We start from the raw sequence: 23,450 nt of genomic DNA on the forward strand, positions 1-23,450 counted from the left end.
ATAATTACTCATGCCATCGAACACAATTTCCACCTCCTTGATAAAAGTTTGTCAAAACGCAGTTCGAAAAACCATAGATGATCACAAACACTTAATACTCATTGTGCTATTCAATTCCGTGTACAGAATTTTTTTTTTTAAACTAACGCAGCAGCAACAGCAATTAAAATTTTGAAACAAAAACACAACAATGTTCTCCTGATTTTTGTCTTTTCTAATGTTCAAAATTACAAGACCCATTCATGTACTTGGCATCAGTCTATGGTTTACAAGGTACTGTAGTGCACTCAACCATACGTGTACCATCCTAGACTTGCTACCCATTTTGGGGTTTTGTGTGATCACACCACCTCTTTAAAGACACTGGACACTATTGGTAATTGTCAAAGACCAGTCTTCTCACTTGGTGTATCTCAACATATGCACAAACTTGTGAAAATTTGAACTCAATTGGTCGTCGAAGTTGTGAGATAACAATGGAAGAAAAAACACCCATGTCACACAAGGTTGTGTGCCTTCAGATGCTTGATTTCGGGACCTCAAAATCTATTCTGACGTCTTGTATTCAAATTCATGGAAAATTACTTCTTTCTCGAAACTCTGTTACTTCAGAGGGAGTCGTTTCTCACAATGTTGTGTACTATCAACAGCTCCCCATCCTTTTTATGATAACAATTATTTTGAGTAAATTCCAATAGTGTCTGTCCACTGTCTTTAAAGTCTAATCAAATGAATCCCCTAAACTGTTGCCAACACTCCCCATGTGACGCCTGTCGACCAATCGACCTGCAGTGAACTGAGTCTTCGGTATGTTGTCGGTGAACATACTGGCAGCCCCTGTTAGTACCGACTGTGAGCCATCAGCCATTGATCTGGCTATGACTCTGACTTGCGCTCTGGCTAACGCTTGATAGACACCATCCATTCGGCTGTCTTTGTGGTTGGACCTAAAATAATGTAAAAAAACATTGTCATGAAATCCTGTATATTGTGCAGTTCTCACTTAGCAGTAGTGTGTAGCCAATAATAGTTGAAACACAAGAGGTCCAGACAAAAATCTCTCCTTATGTATCGGTTCACCTGGCTAGAAAGCCAGTTGGTAGAGTGCTGTCGTTGATTTCACCAAACTCTTCCTTACTTGGGATTAACCTTAGGACTTGTGACGAGTTAAGTTCTGTACGGTAACCTTCGATGTAAGGATGCATTAAACCCATCCTAGCGTTTCTTGAAATTGACTGCTGGCCCATTAGTGTGGATGGCAGGTACAAATCCTGCTCGAGTCAATTTGTCTTCGTTCAACCCCAAACATTTGTTGAAATACAGAAATTAACACTTACATTTGGTTATTTGTTATCCGCTCTCTGAGTTTATACACCATTGTTCTCAGTCGTCGGTTGTCATCAGTTAAGGCTTGTATGGTTATTTTATCAATACAATGCTGGGCTTCCATGCTGGAACGATTGGAATCCAACTCTTGAATCTACATTATATTGAAAATAATACAATTGTCCCAATATAAAAATTATGATTGTGCTTTGTTTGAACTTGTGATCAAGCTATCTTTAGCAACAGTAAATGTATTGCATACGCCAGAGCTGCCAGCAAGCCGACTGGTTTTGTGGGAGCCAACTCATGGGGTGAAACTGAGGGGCAGACAGAGAATGAGCTATGTCAGTGTCCTCAGTTGACCTGTCTGCCTGCATAGGGAGTAGATAAGATTAAATTCGCCCTAGGATGTCCCGCCTACGAGCGGCATAGGAGTATTGGTGATGAAAATTAAAGTGTTGCTTTTTAGTTTGAAGGCTGTGGTGGCTATGTGTAAAACACTCATCTCTCACCAATGTTGCCCTGGTTCGATTCCACGCTAAGCCATAATATGAGGGACACATAGCTAAAACCCAAACATGTAGTTTGTATTGCTTAAAAAAAAAAGTCTTCACATTGCAAAGCTACAAGAGTTCAAACATTGCCTTTCACTATAAAAGCCAGTGCTTGGTTTTATTTTGATGCATCATGTGCACTTTGACACCCATAAGAGAAGGACTAAGAAAAAAACATGTACCTTTTTCCTATCGTCTGTCTCGTTATTCAACTGTGTTTTCTCCATGTGATCTTCCAGATGGCTTTTAATCTCCCGACTGAACTCGGATAACATGTCATTCATACGAGGCTCACTTCAAATCAAAGAAAAAACAATTTAAAAAACTTCCAAAAAATGTGTGTAATAAAATGCAGTAAAGGAGAGTGCTATCATTGGAAGGAATTGTGGTTCTTTTTACACAAAAAAGTTACAGACAAAAACACTAGTAATTTTTCTCCTCGTTTACAAAGCAATACGTGGCCTCGCTCCCACATACATCAATAGTCTCATCTCACAAAAGTTGCCTTCTTCATCCATGGGCCTCCGATCAACATTCAACATTCATCTTAGACTTTCCAATGGTCCACGCACGAATACCCGCTATGGTCAAAGAGCATTCTCAGTAGCTGCACCAACTTGCTGGAACAAGCTCCCTCTTCACATCAATGACTCATCCTCAATCAGCTCATTCAAGACTCAGCTAAAAACACATCTTTTCAGACAATGCTAAAGCGCTTTGAAACGCCTGTGGAAAGTGCTATACAAATGTTATTTATTTTTATTATGAATAAATGACAGGCTCCATTTAAGTGACATCTACAATTCAAAGGAAACTTCTGGTTAAAATGGGAATGGAATCTTACTTTGTTTTCTTCTCTTTGTTTAATTGAGTTGGCGTTTCTTGTTCTTTGGTGGCCTCTTTGCCCATTGCCTTTCTCAACTTGAATATCTCCTCTTCTTGCTTCTCTGATCTGATGAAATATCAACAAATAAATCAATTAAGAATGTGATACTGTCCTGGTTGTGATAGTTTAGGTGACAGTGACCCTGATAATAACTAAACCAACAGGTCAATCAAGTGGTTGTAGTAGTTCCTTAATGGTGGTTCCTTGCCTTCCACCTCTAGGGCCCTGGTTCAAATCCCACCGGGGCCAATCAGGTTTTCATTGTCTTTGATTGCGTCTGTTTTCACTTGAATATTGCTATCCTCCCACATCTCACACCAAAACTTCCTTCATTGTCTTCCCTTCATAGTTATTAGGTTCGCTTGTAGGAGACCCCTTTACCCCACAACCAGAATTAATAAATAAATAAATACATACAAATAATCAGTGTTGCTTAATTTTTGAAGAGTGTCCCACTAGCGGTAAAACAATATCCTGGGACAGTTTAAAACAAAAACTCAAAAAGTTTGTTGAGACTGTTTGTACCTCATGGCTAGCTGTGACTGCATCTCAACCTCAATCTTGAGTTGATCTTTGACCTCCTTCAAGGTCCCAGTAACATCCCTTTCTCGCATCTCAGCATCCTGGAGAGCATCTCCAAATCTCCAGCATTCTTGCTTCTTCATCTCAAGAGACTCACTGTTAGGAGGTGGGGAGCAAGTAAGGTTAAAGAGAACACATCCAGGTTGTTGAAGGCACTGGACCCCTTTTGTAATTCTCACTTTGGTGTATCCCAACATGTGCATGAGGTAACAAATCTGTAAAAATTTTGACTCAATTGGTTATCGAAGTTGCAAGAGAATAATGAAAGAAAAAAACACTCTTGTTGCACAAATCTGTGTGCTATCAAATGATTAATAAAAGGCTTCAGGCCTTAAGTCTTAAAAAATACTTGAGAGAGAAATTACCTCTTTCTAAAAAAAATACTCTGTTACTTCAGAGGGAGCCGTTTCTCATAATGCTTTCAATAGCTCTCTATTACTCGTTACCAAGTAATTTTTTATGCTAAAAATTATTTTTAGTAATTACCACAAGTGACCAGTGTCTTTAACCACTAATTTTTCTCAGAGAGAGTTAATAACAGTTAAAGATAAATGAATCAAGTCAACTTCTGAACTTACTTCGCCAGATGAAGATCCAGTGACAACTGCATGTTTTTCTTCCTTAGCTCTTTCAAAGTTTCCTCATATCTTTGCAAAGAAGAATACAAAAAAAAATAAAGCATTGTAAGATGGCCAGGATTAATAAAAGTGAACCTACCCCCTGTGACTCGAAAGCCTATCAATCCAATCTTAAAATGGGAATAGAATCAGGGCACTGAAAAACAATTAAAATACAAGCCATGATATCGATGCAAATGTTGTAAAAAAAAAAAAAGCTTCTTTTAACATATTATTTAGTGAGTCAAATTTTGGAGCATACTTGGGGAGCCAGTAGCTGGTTATATTGCAGTATAACTATTTGAACTACCCTGCATTTGTGTAATTCCGTAGGTTATTCCTGTTCTTTAAAGCCCTTAAACACTATTTAAATAAGTCGGTCCAACAATCATGGTGCTGGCTTGAAAATGGTTTTGGTTACTCACGTCTTGTGCTGTTTAGCTTCATCCATTCTGACCTGAAGCTGTAAAGTTGTCATCTCTTCTCTCTGCTAAAATACAGAACACAAATCATCAACAACTTTAGTGGAATGCATTGACTTTGATTTAGTTTAGTTTTAGTCACACCCTCTTTGTCCATGAACTTTACAAGTAACTGTTTCTACTGTAAGACAGTGAACCAAAAAATGCCTTGTAAGTGAACTTAATCACTGTCTGTAGCTTACAAGCCCGCTGAATATCTCATATGAAGGACAAAATAACAGCGGTAAAGTGTTTGCTCAAGGACACTAATAAGTGCCCTGACTGGAACTTGAACCCGCACTCTGTTGGTCAGAATCACCAGAGCGTGAGTCCTGTGCATCAATGAGGGATTCGAACCAGGGTTCACAGAGGTGAAAGGTCAAACTGTCCCTGCTAAAAACCATCAGTCCAACCAAACTACCCCATCTACTACACAACTAGCAGAGGGGGGGAAAGAACAAACAGATAAAATAATAATCGTACCTTGTGCTCAGTTCTTGCAACCTCCTTCTGGCAGAGGCAATTTCTGACCATCTTCTTCAGCTCTCTAGTCTGGATGATTTGTTGCTGTAGAAGTTCATCCTTAGTGACTCCAGGAGAAGAGCTGCCTTGTGATTGGTTGATTGCAGAAGTCACATAACTCTCAATATGTTTCAAGCTCTTGTTGGCCTTTGTGATATAAGATTAAAACGTTTGTTTGAGTTGTTTTCCCGTCATAGTTGTCCCTAGCTCATCAGGGACTTTTAACAATTTAATTAACTCCAAAAACATTTCTTTATGAAGTCCTTTGTATCATAAAGAAACCCCTTTCTTGTAATAACAGCATAATATTAATGATATTTTTTATTTTTTACTTGTCTTTCTTGGGGTGGGGGGGGGGGGGGGTTGTACAGGCCAATAAACTTATATTAATTTGCTTCTTCTTCGATTTGGGATTCTTTTAGTAATATACTTCGTTTTCTTCAAACTGCGATTATTTAAACTGTGATGATAATGATAACGACGACGACTACAACTTTTTCACCCATAACATTTACCTCTTGAAGTTGTTTCTTAAGAGACAATCTCTCCTTATTCCAATACGAGAAGGCTCTCGCTGATTTATCTGACTGTTGTCTTAACCGGATCCTTAAAGCGCCATGTTGTAAGAGGGCTTTCTCCATAGACTGTCTCAGCATGACGATCGAGGCAGCTTGTTTTCTTTGCTCCGTGATGGAACGCTCAAGAAGTTCTCTTGCCTCTACCAGTCTGATTTTATAAAAGTTAAGAGGAAAATAAAACGCAAATTAGCAGACCTTGAAGGCTAAATGACAACGCAACAAACATAAACATGTAAACTAAAATTTAGCACTTTAATGACTAAGTAGTAATAAATAAATATACGTGTATGCATGAGCTTTCGTTATGCTGATTTGTTGTTTTGTTCGAAAGTCAAGTTCTATTCTCTCAACATTTTTCATGATCACTCAGGAAAAAAAGTTATCACCATATAATTTTGCCGACTTTCCTCTCAAAGAGAAGGGAAGGTATTATTAATAGTCAAATGTTGTGGTATTTTGTGGTCATCTTAATGTAAATTAAGAGCTTAACATGTATTTGTTTTTCTTATTTTAACAACTACTTTAGTCAAAATGTTGAGATTGGCCGGTTCTTTTTCAGGACAATCTTAGTCATGTTCCCTGATGCATTTAAGCACCAATCAACACTGTAACCAAGAAGGTTCCAGACTATTTCTCTTCATGCATGTTCCAGACTATTTCTCTTCATGCATAGCATTTTGGATTCATTCAACATGTGGCAAGTTCGAGCGGCAACCAGTCAATGTTCCATTGTTACCTATGCATTCAATACATCATGGGTACCAGGCAAAATCGCTCAACGGTCAACTTTAGCCCTCGCTCGAACTTGACCATGCTCTAATAAGTTTTACGCCCAATTTCATTCCTACCTCTGTCCAGCAGTGACTTCGGAGTTCTTTACCCGGAGAGCCACAGCCTTTTCAATCATGGTGAGTATTTCTTTGTGGTTTTCTTCGGTCAACTGTTTGGTTTTGGTGACCGCTCGTTGTAGGGTGACCTCGGCACTCTCCCTCATTCTGCAAGAAATGACAATGTGCCAGATTTGGTTACTGGAATACTGGGTAAATTTTTGAGTCTTAAAATTGCAGAAAATTTGTCCGTATCCTGCCACAACTTTTTCATTCGTTATGAAATAAAAATTGGTATATAATTTAACTAAATGAGATATTCCTTTCGAGCAAATTTGTGAAAAAGTGGTGGCAACATGCGGAAAGTTCTCCCCAAATTAACAAAGAGAATACCTGCCATGTTATTGTAAACAACGAGGCATACACTTGGATGAACAATATTTGAAAACTGCAAAATAAACCCCTTTGTCCACCGGAAAAAGCTTGTTAACATGTGCTGGCAACATATCAGAGGCACATTCCACACAAACAATCTTTAGGGTAACAAAAGCTCATGAAAAAAATCAAGAATGTAAACATATAGACCCTAGTTTTTTTTAATTTATAATAGTTGTACCTGGATATGTTTTTCATTTGTGTATTTAATTCCTCCTGCAGGGATGTGACCGAGTTGCCGACTGTGTCTTCAAGATTCCCTAGACGGTCAAAACATGTTTGGATATCTTCATTTGCCGTCTTCAGACCTGCAATTGTGAGTCATGTGTTAGTCAGTGAACATACTGCTACCCACACATGTTGGTCTTGTTTCAGGTGTGCAGGTTTTCTAAGTGAACTATAACTTTCTTTATACCAAATGTTTCTGTTTGACCTACGGTAACCTTGGTTTGTTTATAGTGACTTTAATAGAGAAGTGATGGTTACTCTATTCAATGAGCAAATCAATGCAATTAGCTAAATCAAATGGAGAGTGCTTAGATTAAAAATAAATTATATTAGTTTAATTTTCAGTACAATATAAAATAATTGGAATGAATAAAACAAAAAATAGTAACAAAATAACAAAACCATCAAATCAAGTTCAACATTGTAGAAAGAGTATGGAGGCTGAGTCAAGGGAAACTAATAACAAACCCTATTAAACATGAATGTAAGAGAGATGGTTAAACAATTACAGTGTAATGTGTATACGTTGAGAAAATGAGATGCAGCTTAGATGAGAAATACTGAAATACATACAAACAATTCTTGCATAAATAACATAAGTCAAACAAAAAGGAAAATATTATCGTCTTAGCAGGACATTTTCGCATGCAGCTGTCATTTTTGAAGTTGTCATGTTTTTGAATTCTGACTTATTTATGATTTGCAATTTTCAAACTAATTCAATCTCCAAAATCTGGTTGGAGTGAAAAAATTGTTTTTTGGGTATCATTTCACATTAGGAGTGTCACTGAAGTATATTAATTAATAGTGAAGGGAAATTAATTGTAATTGTAATATCTCACCTTGATGGAATGAAGCTTTCAATGTTGCTTCTTGATTGTCAAGACCTCCCCTCCAAGATCCCCTCTCTCCCCCTCTGTACCCTTCATGTCTTGCTTCAGGTACCTCTTCCTCAAACACAACATGGCGTCTTGCTTCTTTCTGTCTCAGCATTTCCAACTCAGTCTCGAGTTTTATCTTCTCATTGTGCTCCTTCAGATACTTCTCATTGTGCATCTTGCAAATTATCTCCAAATTCTCAATTCGAAGTTTCTTGTCATCGCGTTCCTCGAGCAGAGTTTGGTGATCTAGGTCTAACTCGCGAAGTTTCTTCTTCACGAGGCGGGTTTCATTATCCCTCTGGTGGTAATCTTGCTGCAAATATTCCTCCAACTCTTCCCTCAAAGACTTGACCCGTGCTTGGCTTTCTTGGAGTTTGTCTTCAAGACTGTGGCACTCGTGTTGAGATTTCCCAAGCTGTGTTTTGAGCTGTGTGCGCGTCTGCAAAGCCTCCGTAACATCGTCTTGCAAGATGTCTCTCTCGCGTCCGATTTCGCCAACTAAGATTCGGCTCTCATCAAGTTGACTCTCTAGCTCGAAAATATTGTCCTTCTGTTCATTTATTTGAGACCTTAACCTTTCCGATGCTTTTCTGGACGTCCTCTCTTCAAATGGACTCTCTGTTGTCTCAGTGTTCAATGAAAGACGATTTTGTAAATCAAGTTTTTGTCTCTTCAGTGTTTCAATATCTTTATGTAGTTTGTCGATGGTTAATGCTTGTTTTGTCCTCAGTCTTTTGTTCTCAGTTTCAATTTTTTTAATCTGGTGTAGAGTTTGTTGTTGCCGTTGATGAGCTGCTTCTAGGTCTGCCTCCAACTCTCGTCTATCTTTCTGCCTTGTCTGCTGCTCCTCCTTAGCGGCAACTAGACTGTGTCTCATCGAATCCCGTTCCTTCTGGACTTGTCCTACAAAATCAATGTTGTCTTTAAGACATGAGTGCAGTGTGTTTGCCTCCTCTTGCAGCTTCTTTATTTCAAGCTGCAGAACGTCCTCTGCCTGTCTGGCTTCGGTGAGTTGATCTCTTAGCTGCGCCGTCTCATGGTGGAGTAACTTAAGTTCATCTCGAGACAAAGCCACTTCGTGTCGCTGGTTGCTGCTTTGTTTCCTTCCCACTTCTCGAGGTTCGTCATGACCAACTTTATCGCCGCCATAGTTGCTAGAACCTGGACTTCCTACAACCACTCCGTGCATACCACTCTGTGATTCAAACACAAATTCCTCGCTCCCGATCTCCCTTGGTACTTTTCTACCTCCACTGCGGGTTTTGGACTCAGACCTCTGATTAAGCAAATCAAGTTCTTGCTCCAGGAATTCAGAATGCTTCTTACACGTCACCAGTTCCTGTTCCAGCATCTTATTGCTTCTTACAGCATCTTGTATATCTACTTGAAGACTCTGTCTCTCCTCCACAGCAGCTGTATAATTATTATGAAGATATTCCTTATCCTCCTTAAGAGACTCCACAAACTCTGCACTCTTGTCCAGATTAGTTTGGAGATACCCTACTTTTGTCTGTAGCTTATCCACCATGTTCTGGAGTCTCACTTCTGTCTGCAAGGCCATTGTCAACTGATCCAGGAGATCCTGCCGATCTCGATGCGATCCCAGCAGATCCGTCTGGCATTTTAAAAGTTCCATCTCAAGACCTTCTGCATGTACTGTGTTACTTTCGGCCCTCGCTTGGGCAAGTTCCTGCTCGAGGGATGGCATAGTTGGTTGTAACGTATAAGTGTCACCCAGATAATTTGAAGTTGACACCAAGTGTGCATTATCAAGGTCATCGTTTTGAGAACTTGCAGGTGTATGGTAAAGGATCCTTCTTGCTCGCAGTGCTTTCTCGTTGAGTTCCAATCCTCTCGGTATTGGTGTATCCATTCCGATCCCGCCATTTTGGATGAATGCAGGCTGCTTGTCATTGTCTTCACGTTGAAGTGACGAAAATGTAACTCCATCAGAATCTGTGCTTTTAGCTTCTGCTTCTCCGTTACCTTTGTTCTCCCCTGTCTTAGTCTTTCTATATTTCTTTCCCGCCAAGCCACCTATTGCTGAGTTACCGCGAGGTACGGTTGAAGTAAGGAGCCTGCCACGATCTAGTTGAACTTCTTCAGTAACGTGGTTTTGTTTCTCGAGATGCTTTTTGCTCTCACTATGCTGATGAGCTTCCTCTTGGAAATGGACACCTCCTTCCAAAACATTCGCAGCTTTGGCCAACCTTTGATTCCTCTGTTCGGGGGTGTGGTGAATAAAGGTTGAGTTGGCCAGGGCTTCGTGACGTTCGCCACGCCGTTTATCGGCGTTAACACTTGGGGATCTTCGTTGATAAGTCTCCTCTTGCCCTTCAGCTTCCGCATTGAAATTGTCTCGCTCTGCCTTCGTTAGGCCTACATCTCCTGGCTTGACGTTCAAGAAGAAGGAATTTTCATCTTTGTGTGGTATCTGTTCTTGTGTTTGCGAGTGTGAAAATCCGAGTGAATCAAGTGAAGTTTGGATTGAAGCCGTGTCCATGTTAACCAAAGTTTGATGAATTGGACTTTCAAATTCCGGCCACGTTCCGGCTCGCTGTGGTTTTGAATCTCTTGACTTGAATTTGGGATTAATGGGGCTTCTGACTGGGCTTCTACTTGCCAACAATTCCCTCTGAGGTGATGTGGTTCTCGGCTCTTGAGGGCTCAAAAGAAGCGGTGTTTTCATTTCTGATGCCGACCAGTTCGGAGCTAAACCTCCGCCATGGCCTTCGCGAAACTTCTTTTGTTTCAATTTCTCCGCCACCAACATCCTATTCTCTTCCTTCAAGCTGTCCAGTTCCTCCAAGAGCATTTTTTCCAGTTCCACATCCAGAGTGGATCTCCTAGAGTCATCTTCGCCATCATCTGAGACGCCATCTTGTGGCTCCTGGAGTAGGGTCTCCTTCTCAAGCTGCATCATGACGCATTGCTCCTGGTATTCAGTCACCTTCTTCAGAGACACCATGTGTGCCTCCTGCTCCCGTTTCAGCTCTTCCTCAACCAGAGCCTCTTCATCTTTGATCGTCTTCAAGACGCTTCTCAGTTGTTGTTGCTCCCTCTCGAGTGTAGACATCAAGTCGTCGTCCTCGGAGTCAGAATCAGTGTCAGATTCCTGAGGAGAGTTAAATAGATGAATTAAACAATAAGATTCCAGAGTCTCTGTTTAACAGTTAATGTATTTAACATCTGTCTAAATGGTGCAATGTCCGTAGAATGGTACAGAATATAGCCGACACGGTTTAAAATAATTTGTTTTGATGTTAAAAAATTAGGTTAAAAATCATAAATAAATGTGTCAAAAAATACCTGGAACGGTACATCTGTCGGTGGAGGTGATGGGCGTTGATTGCCATTGCTTTGCCTCAAAGGTTTTAATAGTTTAGTCCCCGATTTGTCTCTTCGTGGTTGTTGGGTTTCGTCTGCAACACTGGGATTGCCAGGAGCATAAAGCGGCCGTTGCTCCTGTCTTGTTACCAATGGCTCGTCAACAATCTCAGTTGAATCATGGTTGCTGTAGAGAAATGAACATTGAAACAGGTGAGACAAACACTTGCAAGACAAATAATACCATATAGGTGCAAAGAAGGCGAACATCTGATCGAAAGGTTCTTCAAATGTTCAAAGGCCAAGCTTTTGATAATGAATACACCAGACATGTTATTTAAACCAGAATAATTTCCTCAATTGGCAATAGACACTTATACATTTATTTTATAGTTTATGGAAAGTATTTATAAATAAATGGTGCTGTATATACAAAAAAAATGATGGCAATATGAGACAAATATGATGAGGTATCAGGTATGGTAGGAGAATTTACCTTTCAGTGTATTGTGAATCTGCTCCGTGTCCAGCTTTCTCTGCTTCTCTTAGCATGTCCCCCAAATCACGAAGAGTGACATCTTTGGATGCTCGCGTAGTGCCATCCTTACCCGTCTGAACTCTCCTATGGCCCCGGTTGATGCCTGGTTTCTGCCCGGTCTGTTTTGCATTTTCTGTGGTGGGTTTTACACTCCGAAGCTTCTGTCTTGCCTTCATCATAAGAGCCAACGCCCGAAAGTTTGCAAAAACGTCTTCTTTGGTATTACTCTTTACTGAATGGGATGATAGTTTTGAGAAGTTTTTATTATTAGTTGCTATATAAGTTCTTCAATTCAAAATGAATTGCCTTAATTTCACTATGGCAGTTGCCCCTTTTTCGACTAAAATGGTCTACTCTAAACAAATTCTAAGGTATCAAGTAGAGAATTAATTGCCAACAAAATATGATATTTTAAGCAATAAAACACTAGACGCAAAAAAAGTCAACAATGTCTTTAAAAACTAAATGTTGTAAAGGGAAAATATTATTTTCTTGACAAGTGTCCGGATCACACTGACCAGAAAATGTGCCATGCCCCCTTGGACATGGAATCCGTATTAAGTTTACGAGCTTTAATAATTCAACAGAAAATGAAATTTATCTAAATTTATCGAGACCTGATCTATGATGTTCCGAACGGCTCTCCCCATCCATAAGTTCCTCCACCTCATCGTCCCATTCTCCTCCCCTCAACTCATCCACATCCACGCATCTATCCAGATCATTAACGTCTTGTAAACTCACAGCTTCTCCATCAACTCCTAACAAATATCGAGAAAAAACAGTCCCCTTGACAGACACAAGTAAGTCAATGAATTCCTCTAGTTCCTTAATTTTTCCGTAACTCATGCCGTCCTCACCCTCTCCCCCGATGGGGGAAGAGCGTCGCATGGCCGGGTCGGTTGATGTCGATGCGTCGGTGGATTGACGGGTTCTCGGAAACACGCGCAATGCTTGTCTTTTCAGTGTGTCGTGGAGTTTCAAAGTTGCTCGCTGAAAGTCCGACTTCAGCCTCTGGTTTTCAGCGCGAAGAGTCGCCTTGTCGTTTGACAATGTCTGGAATAAAGAAGATTTGTTTTCATCTTTATTTGGTTGTTGTTCGAAATGCATTCACTAAGGGCGAATCCAGGGTGTTAAGAAAGGCTTTTGCGCAAAATTAGAGGGCTAATTTCCAAGTTGTAAACTGTCAGTAATCCTGTTGTTGTTTTGGGATTAGCTGGTTACGGCGTGGCACGTTCGCTACCCACTTTATGGCCCGGTCAAACTTTTATGCATTATGCTCTCTCTGGTGAAATCTAGGATATTTCAGAAGCATTTTTTTTAACAGTTATTTTTACCCATTGTAAAATGCATTTTATTTATTTGCCGTAGAAAAATATTTGTTTTACACTCAGCGGTAATAGGTGTGGTGAGGAGGCGCCCACCACTTTACCAAACAATGCTCATATTTGTTTTTTGAAAACGGCGTATACTTATAGGCTGAAAGTACTTATTAAAGTGTTCATTTAAGTAAACTTCTTGTTGAACTTAACACGAGATTAGATCATCAAAGACTAAGCTATACCTCCACTACATCCCCAATGTCTTCCCTCTCTGCTTCAAGGATGTCAATCCGCCTCTCTAATCGCATCCTCTCGTGGGCGTGGCCTTCACAGAACTCGGCCAGCATGGTGGCGCTGTCCACCTATGGTGGGAGAAAATTCGTGTACATAGTATTTTCATCCGGAAATCTCTTTTTGTATTAGTGGTTCGAAATCCAATGTATCTAATATGAACTTAGTCTTGTGGACAAGTCGTTAAATGGAACGGCTCTCTCGCAACTATAGTCTCATTAGAGCCGTTTCGCTCACCGCGACAGACATTTACCGATTTGTCCACAAGTCTAATGTACTACTTATATTCCACATATCCTACAGATTGATATTAAATGTTTGGAGCACTTAGTAAATATTAGACAGAAAAAAGTCAGTATCCCCGGCCTAGGAACCCCTAACTAACAATCCCCCCTCTACAAAATTAAAATTAAACTTAAAGCAAACAAACCAATAACAAACACAACCAAACAAAATACACTCAAACAAATACTTCAACAAACCAGAAACAAATCCCCCAAACAATCCTCTCAAAAAATGCTTAAATTAAATATATTTAAATACAACCAAGAAAACACAATCGCATAGAATCTGGGTACACCCGTTTCCCCACCCATCCGGGTACATAAAATCAAATCCGATAACTTGGTTACCTCCTCTACTCTCATTCTCTCCTGTAGTTCTATGACAAGCTTCTCGTGATTGGTCGAGATGACTTCCAGACTCCGCCTCTTTTCTTTCTCCTCCTTCAGTCTCGTCTTAGCTTCCTTCTGATTTGTCAGATCTCGACGAAGATTTCCGATTAGCTGGTCTTGTTCCTGAAGTGTCTGTCACAAGATCAGGGGGGAATTTCAAACATTTTTGTGTTGAAAGTTTTGTGTAGGTTAACTTATGCGTGTAGATTTGAATGTCGTGAAAGAAAATTTGAGCGTTATGGGACAATTTTTTCCCCGCTTATGTGTCTGTTAGTCAGATGGAAAGATTTTCAGGACAGCTTATACTTGTATCAAGGTACAACAAGTATCTCTTTTGACAAACAATTTGGACGACACTACAGGCTAAAACGACTTAGCCGAACTGACTTTCTAGGTATGCCACGGCATCTGCGCCAAGTGACGTGACACAGATCTGGGTAAACCTGAAGCAGAATCCATAATTTCGTAATTTAAATTTAAGAAAATTCAATAGTTTAACCATCAGGCCCCAGACTCGGAATTCTACAACTCTGACTCAAGATATTTTAAGTGTGTGATTGTTGAACGGCTATGCAAATTTGCTATTTAAATGTAACCTTAAAACACGTGCCCACCTTGGTATATTGAGCTTGTTCATCAGCTTTTCTCCTGAGCTCACGTTGATATTCTTGAACTTGCTCCTTGGTGTCCTCTAGCTGCCCAAGCGCCTTGGAGAGCTGGCTCAAAAACGCCTCTCGTTCTTTCTCAGTGGTACCGCGTGATTCTTCGAGATTTTTGATATCGTTTTCCAGCGACCAAATCTAAACATAAAAAGAAATATACGTTCACATTTTGTTAGGCCGATGGTTATTTAGGAATACCATACGGCATCCAAACACCGCTTTTTGGAAATTGTGTGCAGCAAAAATTGTTATGCCATAATGCAATCTTTTTATAAATCAGAACAATCTGACAGGCAAATCAAACTCCAGGGATTGACCAATAGGTACACGTTTTAAAACTTAACCATTTGCTATTCGCCACTCAGCGATTGTTGACAAATTCCCATAAGGCGTTTCCAGCAAGGTCTGATGGGTTGTGTTGCCACAAAACTCACAATTTGACCGTTATACAAGTGTAATGATTTTACTAACCGTTGCCGTAAACTCTGACGTCATCTTCTCAAGCTCGACCCTTCTGACGTCACACATTTCCAATCGTTCAGTGTGTTCTTTACAGACAGTATCCCGAATTCTTGCCTCTTGCTCTAACACTTGAAGGCGTTTGGATGCCCGACCCAGGTCAATTTTTAATTGCTCCTTATGTAGCTCGGTTTGTTTGAGCTCGGACTCTGAAGTTAAAAATTGAGCTTTCAGTTCAGCTGTATAAATTTGACAAGAAACAGGGACAATTACTTAATAAGGTACGCTCTGCGTTTTGTGCGATAACAACTATTTTGACACAAGTTTAAAAAGGTTTATCCAGCAATGACAAGCTTAAATTTAACTTCAAATGTGCAACAATTTGAAGAAAAACAAATTGAAAGTTAAAACCAACACATTATTTGGTTGAAGGAATTGGGTTTCTGGTATTGTTAATTGAACAGAACTGATTGTTTAAATTATTTTGCTTTTGCCTCTAATTTATTTCCAACTAATATTCAGTCCAACCTTATTTTGATAATGACCGCATGTTTATCAAGGTTCATAAGCCACACCTGTCTGTTCGTCCAGCTGACTGTTTGTTTGTTTGCCTGCAGACCGATCATTTAGCACTCCCCGGAGTAGGTTGTTGTCAAGATGCAATGCTGACACGGTGTCCTCAAGACGGGACACTTTGTTGTCCAGGTCGTACTTGTCTTTCAAGAGCTGATTCAAGTTTCTGGTTGATGAGAACAGGAGATAAGAAACATACATAAATATATACATCGATTTTTGGGGGAGCACAGTATTGTATAATCATTATGACATAATGTAACAACCATGCTAATGAATATTACCCGCGTATGAAATTAGATTTATAGAGTTGTAGAATTAGTTTGATACTTTTATTTAATCATTACTTTAATTTTCTTCCTTTAAAAAAAGTCTCCGACGTATATTTACTCTAGTGTGTTTTCATCAGTTGTTTTCGTCTACAGTCGCTTTAAAATTTCCCCAGCACTATCTAATTTTTCCAAATCGGCAACCTATGTAAAATAAAACACCGGTATTTTATTACGTACGTTGACATCGTCGACTCCAACGTGGACTTCGCTGCTCTGCTGTCATCCAACGCTGCCTCCAGCGTCTTGATGCGTTCTTGGAGAATGACGTTCTGGTTTCCCTTCTCCTGGAAAAATAATAGTTATAAGTCTTATTATACTTAAAATATGTTGTCACTAAAGCAAATGAGCTTATTATGCATCTTTAGAGGTAAAATTATAACGAAACCATAGAGATCAATGGACGAAACAATGTAAACGTACGGATTAATATTGTACGCGCGGCGCACATGGGTTTGCCAAGGGCGGGCGCCTTAAACTGAAATGGCGTCATGTGCAAAAGGCCTGTTTATCTCAGCATAACAGTAACAGCAAAATCTCGCGTTGTCAAATATATGATCTGAAAAAGGCCCCATTGTTAAACTCACCTCGTTCTCAGGATGTTTCTGCTTTCCTTTCTCATCCTCCTCCATCGCTTTGAAGGTTGCTTCTCTCTTCCACCAGAGAAACAGGACGACACAATGTAGTAAGATGGCGGGGTCGAGGTTACATGGTGGTCCTCCTTCCTTCTCGACTTGTTGGAATACGTGCCTCAGCGCTTTCTTGTTCTTTAAGGAAGAGAGGTGTTTTGTGGGGATGGATGGGAATGAGGATGGTTACTATGGTGATAGGATGTATATGGTTACTATGGTGATAGGATGTTTATGGTTACTATGGTGAAAGGATGTCCATGCGGGATTGATGGGAGATGCGATAATGATGATAAGAACAGTGTGAGATTGTTAGTTTATTATCGTTAACTGAGAACTTTACTCTTTGTCATTCATGGTTTGGCTTATGTAGGCCTAAGTGACATTGGTGTTCCTTCATAGTTCCCTGGTTTGGGCTTTTGCCAAATTTAAGCAATATTTGTCTGTGCTTACCTAGTTTTGTGCTTACAGGCTTTAACAAATGGATGATCGGTCTTGTTTCTTTATCTTTTCTCCCATTATGTACCTATGCAAGAGGCACACTATAAATCTAGATTTTATTAATATTGTTCAGGGGTATCTGAAAATCAAATTTCAAAGCCGACGTACGATTCTTTATGGAGGTATATTCTTCAGAGAAACTCTAACCATCGCTATTCACAAAGGGGCATAAAAAATATATAGTCAACAAACATTTTTGGGGGAGATTTCGGTACCAGCTCAACCTCTAAAGTCCACCTATCCACGCATTGTACCAACCTGGTCAGTATCCAGTTTAATGGCTTGCCACTCCCCCTTCGCTGGTAGTCTGACGTGCTTCATCCACCCCGTGTGATTCACTTGCTTCATCTTCATCTCCTCGCTGGTCCTCCTAAGCTCGGTAGTCAGGGTCTTGATGTGGTCTGATAGACTGGTGCTCTTCTCCTTCTCTCTGTGTAGCTTCCGACGAAGATCTTTTTCTCTGGCCTTTACACGGAACAAAAATCACACTTGAGCTTCTTTCTTGGAGGCAGCGAAATCATTGTATCTAACGAAATCGCTGTGTCTATACAAAAAATACATGTCTGTATCCTTGCGGATAAAGACAGGGGACCAGTCTAGGAGGCAACCAACTGCAGTTCAAGGTTCGGGCAATGGTAGCACAAGTAGGCCCCAGTGCCTTACGGTCCCAAAGAAAAAAGAAAGTGAGCATTAAATTGTGAATGGATTTTCTTTTGAAGATTGCCTGGAACTGGTTGCCTGTAAATTGCCTCGTGTGACTTAGCCCAAGACATTGAGAGACAAATTGTAAAACAATATGAACGAATCTGGAATTAAGCCAAACACTTCACGTAACATCTAACCTTGATATTAAACCAACGGTTCTTTTCAGAACCACCCCAACTCATTTAGAGAAAGTCATTACATGGTGTTACCGCAAACTCTGCTATATCTAACCTTGAGTTTTCCGTTCTCGTTTCCGAGCTGTCCCTCGATGGAGGAGAGCGTCAATGCGCTGTCTTGCCTGCACCCCTCAAGTCTTCGCTCCAAATATTGCACTTGCTCTTCCAATAAATTTATCTGGATGCCGGGAGAAAAAAAAATCATTTTAATTCTCTGTCAAGAGGGTATTTCATTCTAAGTGGCATAGTGTTTGTCTTAATGGATGTTTTATTTGCATCAGGGATAAAATATGATTTGTTTTACTCTTACACCGATGTGTATTACGCACTGTATGATAAGTGCTTTTCCGCGTTCTGTGTATTCAGTGCTTCATACATATCGAGGTAAAGGGTAAGAACACAGTGTTTGTTTTGTCATTTCATGTATATGGTGGGCGTACATCAACTCCAAAATAAACTTGTTATGGGTGCTATTGTTTTCAGTGGACTCCGTAGGTAAAATATCAATGTCATTATGGCTAAAACAAAAGGAATCCTGTCCAATCGATAACTCAGGAAGAATGAGATTACTCTAATTTAAATTTTGTTTTGTCAACACACATTCTTGTTAGTCTAAACCAATAATTAGGGACTTACCTTCCTCGACTTTTCTGCGTGGTCTCTCGAGTCATCTTTGATCTTATCCATCTTCTTTATGTCTTGGCGGAGATGGCTGTTCTCAAGAATGATTTCCTTCTTGTGTTCCAGCTCTATATGCAACTGCATCCTCGTCTTCTCAAGGAGTGAGCGAAGACCCGCCACTTCACCCTTAAGATCGAAAATGTTTGCATATTTAAACTACTATCATTATATTTTTTTTTGTGAAACCAAGGATGTCTCATAAGTGCACTTAACACAGTAGCTTGAAATCAAGGGTGCTTGCTACGTGAACCACAACCGGGTTAACTCCTCAGTGTTCTGCTGTGGACATGAGGTAAAAAAGTGCGTTGGTCTGACATGGAATGACCCATATGGTGAGCACACGAACAAAACAACATTGTCGTTAATTTAAAACAAATTGGGCATTAAAATATATAATACATTAATCAAATGTTATGATTGTCGAGAAGAAAACAAAAAAGAATATCGGTACTCAAATATTTATAATTTATTTTGGTTTGCATTGAGTAGTTGAATATATAATTAGTACTGTGACATGCAACAGAACATCCATCTATAAAGTAAGAAGGTTGAACATAACAAATATTGGTTACACTAAAATGATCAATTATTATTCATCGACACTTCTGAGTCTCGGTGCGCAATAAAATGTCAAAATGACCTTGATGGATCCTGCGTAAAATGGAACGACTATCGATTTGCCGCTCCCTGTAATAATTTCTGAGCATCAAAAACCTGCCTTCACGCGAAGGTATGAATTTAGTAATTATTATTCAAACCAGTGGCAGTAAAAACCACCTTGGTTAGAAGTAGCAGCTTTGAACAGTAGTATGACAAAGCCTCTCTTTTTTTTTTACCTTAAAGTAATTTGGTTTGTAAAAAGGTATAGGCTACCGGTTTTTATCCCCCAGTTTTTTCACAGGTTATATTTACATTCACATAGTGAAATCAAATGGTGAAAAGTAACCAAATGTTTATTTTGTCTTTAAAGGTAACATATCTTTCATAGAATAGTCAGTGTCGCCAACCGCATAATTTAACATCCCAATGCAGAAAGTGCCTCCGCCATGATTCGAACCGGGGCTCTATAGAGGTGGTAAGGCGATGAAAGATACCCAAACCGACCACCTATATGAGGCCTATGCGATTCAAGGAGCCAACAAATTGAAGTCGATTACTCCCAATGATGATATTTATCCCCACGTAATTCCACCACCCAAACAGTGCAATGGTGAATGACACACACAAAAGAACCTATCTCCAAATCACAAGCCCCAATGCTTCCCCTAGGGAAAGCCTAGTTTATACATGCCCCCTGAGCAAGCTGAATAGAGTAGTTCAACGAAATAAATACCCAGACATTGACTCAAAACTCACCCCAATCGAACACAAGGAAATTGCCATTAAACAAACTTTCCTTGCATCAATGAAGCATTTTTGAATCGATCACCAATAAGCGTATATACCTTTTCAAGTTTATCCCCCGAAAAAAGCACAACATCAAAGGAAAAGAAACCATAAAAAAAGATTTAGGAGAACACAATGAATTTCATGTTTTTGTAGAGATTGGAGATCAGTGGGGCAAACCAAGCGTTACCCGTATAGGCCTACCCCTTGCTGTTTGCATGAAAACTTGTTATTTCAAAGAATAAAGCCGAGTGGTATCGTTTATGTTCTTTGCGTGCACAATGATGTATTCAATGTTCAGTCACGAATACCACGTGCAATATGGTGCAATGCAATGTATGATGTTTAGCACAACAGCAGTCACATACCCCGACTTTTATTTGCGTTTGTACTTTTTGTCTCTTATACAATAAATGGCAAAAACAAGTTTGGGTTTAGAAGCCGATACCAGCTTACTATAGTAAACAACATGTTGAGAAACATTTCACTTTGAAGTAAGCGGTTATCTGAAAAAAATATAAGTTTTTATGCCAAAAAAAGTTAAATCTGAAAAAGGTTGCTGTCAGTACATTTCCAAGAATGTATATTCTTATTAGGGATTAGTCTTCCTGCGTGGACAGAATTCGCTCCGGATTTTCGGTGATACCACAAAACGAGACTATTTTTTTTAAAACTTAAGTTTCACTGGTTACTTGTATTGTATTTATACATCGACGTGAACGGTTCCAGAAACTAAAGGTTATACAATACGTTAAACTTTGACAAAACTTGATTTCAACCGAACATGTGTATATCTGCGAACAACTCGAAATAAGTTTGCAATAACTTGGGCTTAGGCCTACGTGTTTTCGTGGTGTTTTTGTCTGAATTGTGAAGACCGGATATCTATAATTTCAAATGTGCAAGTTCGATGATCAAGGGCGATTTATTGTTCACTTACTGCACTGACGTTTGCATACCGTGAACTTGGAGTGATTTGACTGTGAAGGACGTCCCTGAAGGATCTCATTATAACTTCTTTGTTATAAATAAAAGCAAGTCCATGCTTTGATTTGTGACCAAAAAAGCTGAACTTATTTCAATCAATGGACAAAAGAGGGTAACTTCGCGGTGAAATTTTGCTTCACTGTTGCATTGTAATTGTTGCCTTTTTATTGCGTTATTTCGCCTTTTAAACGCAATGAAATACTCCGGTGTAACACAGTAATGCGGCGGAAAAAAACACCTATTATTGGCTACCGTCATTTATGACCAACAGCAGAGAGAAGTTGACATTTATAAAACTTACTGCAGTTCCACATAAACCATTCAACCCGTCATACAAGCTCAGCAACAATTTACTACCCATAAATCTCCCGGGAAATTGTTGCCAGTTTTTTGTCCTTGACAATAAACCGATACAAGGCCTCATTTTGAAAGGCAAACAGTACCCAAGCGGCTAATAATAATGGTCGCCTGGACTCCACCACCATTGTGTTGCATTGTCACAGGCTAACCCCCATAATGCCGGTTGCTAAGGGGGCCATCTTTGAGTTTGATGGCAACGGCGTTGCTCATGGCAACTAGATGAAGCTAATGGCATAGACGATCAATATTGGCGTAATAAAAATGTGCATGAGAAGTATGATAATAATTTTGTGCAAGCATGAAAGAAATACGATGTTAAAAAAGCAGAAAGAAACATCAATTGCTGATCATTTTCACTATGTTAACCTGATAATTTCTGGCTTGTTTTATGCAAAGTAATGATCTCCACAAAAGAGAGAAGAGATTTGTTGCAAAGAGTTGCACTTTAGTTATGAAACGAACAAAACAAGGCTCATGGAAGGGTATATATATGTTTATACGTGACCTCATAACATTATTTCCAGCGTGATTGTGTGGGAAAATGTTTCACATTGCCTCGAGAAGAAAGAACGCAAACCTATAGGAAAAGCGTTCATCTTTGACAACAGTGTGCACAATTATTTTTCGTGTTCATTTTCTGAACAACAGTTCATGAAAACAACTGATCGCTGTTCCTGTGATGAATAAAAAAGTGCTGAGTTTGTCAAATACAAGACCAGCAAAGAGTTTTGCTTTTCAATATTAATAATTTCGTGTATTTTTAACAAAACTTGTTTAACCCATGAGCCGGGCATCGGCACTGTAATTACACATGATGCTCGTTTACTCTCTTCGCAAAAAGCCCTTTCAAAAAAAAAAAAACCTTACAACTTAGAGTAAATTAGAACACTATTAACAAAACGCATTGTAGAGAACAAAATAAAGTGTGTTGAATGTAGTGTTGTTTATAAATTTCTGTAATATTTTAATTTCGTATCAAATACACATTTCAGGACAGGTAAATACACCAACAAATTTTTTATAAAACTTATTTAATTCAAAGTACAGACAAAATTAGTTTAATATTATGATACTAAATTACACTGCATAAACTGGGTGTTAAAATTGATCCCATAATTTGGTATATTAATATAAAATACGGAAAGGAATAAAAGTTTACAATATAGGGTGTTAAAATAACACCAACTCAGTAACATTGGTGTTATTTTGACATCATGATATTAACGTTGATTCTCCTTTTGGTATCTATATGCCCCATCACCCATAGTGTCAAGTTAACACCACATTTTAGAACCTTCATTATGAAACTTACTGTAAACATAAATCTACATGGACCAATGTGAATGTTGTTTACATATAGTAACATTTTGGTATAGGCCTACACAATTTTAGAGTGATTTTCAATCGGTTAGACCGGATAATTTAGGGGTAATAATTACATATACCACAGCATCAAATTTAAAGACCCGAAATTGTTTGGCAGCTACAAAATTTCCCCCGTGTAGTTGATACAGGAAACCAACATTGGAGAGAATTAGCTCATTAACTGCTAATCCATCACAATGGAAAAAAAAACTCAAATAGTCTCAAAATCCAATGCTTTTAAGAGATAACGATGTTTGCTTCCTGTTTTATTTTGTTATGAGAAATCAATTGGTCAGCACTAGGGTACCACAGTACCATACATTTTATTTTGTGGGTATGCCATTGAAGATCGGCAAAGGAGGAATCCACCTTCATGCCAACACTAAACCCAATATTTCTGGAAGCGCAAAAAGTAACCATTCCAGACTTACCTCCGAATCCACCATGGTGTTTTTAGACCCCAATTGACGCTGCCACCCCTTAAAATCAAATATCCGTAGAAAATTACAACAGGTATGTGGAAGCCAACTATGCGCACACCATCACACAACAATAATATGCGCACACCATCACACAACAATACAATGC

General features: G+C 39.3%; 1 protein-coding gene across 1 annotated transcript; it reads right to left on the reverse strand.

Moving 5' to 3' along the window:
* Window positions 1-654: 654 nt before the first annotated feature.
* On the reverse strand, window positions 655-23,308 carry LOC117295559 (rootletin-like). The gene is made up of 26 exons (XM_033778256.1): window positions 23,294-23,308; window positions 18,720-18,890; window positions 18,139-18,261; window positions 17,461-17,667; window positions 16,660-16,839; window positions 16,253-16,359; window positions 15,746-15,909; window positions 15,183-15,409; window positions 14,664-14,849; window positions 14,008-14,181; window positions 13,327-13,446; window positions 12,380-12,818; window positions 11,721-11,994; window positions 11,207-11,411; window positions 7,859-11,012; window positions 6,970-7,096; window positions 6,375-6,521; window positions 5,464-5,674; window positions 4,910-5,095; window positions 4,391-4,455; window positions 3,927-3,995; window positions 3,292-3,444; window positions 2,725-2,832; window positions 2,063-2,174; window positions 1,338-1,480; window positions 655-947 (listed from the first exon to the last, which is right to left on the reverse strand). Exons 1-26 carry the CDS (start codon window positions 23,306-23,308, stop codon window positions 722-724), a joined length of 7,293 nt encoding a protein of 2,430 aa, XP_033634147.1. The 3' UTR covers window positions 655-721.
* Between the last annotated feature and the right edge of the window lie 142 nt (window positions 23,309-23,450).

Source organism: Asterias rubens, chromosome 10, assembly GCF_902459465.1.
Source record: "Asterias rubens chromosome 10, eAstRub1.3, whole genome shotgun sequence".
NCBI lineage: Eukaryota > Metazoa > Echinodermata > Asteroidea > Forcipulatida > Asteriidae > Asterias > Asterias rubens.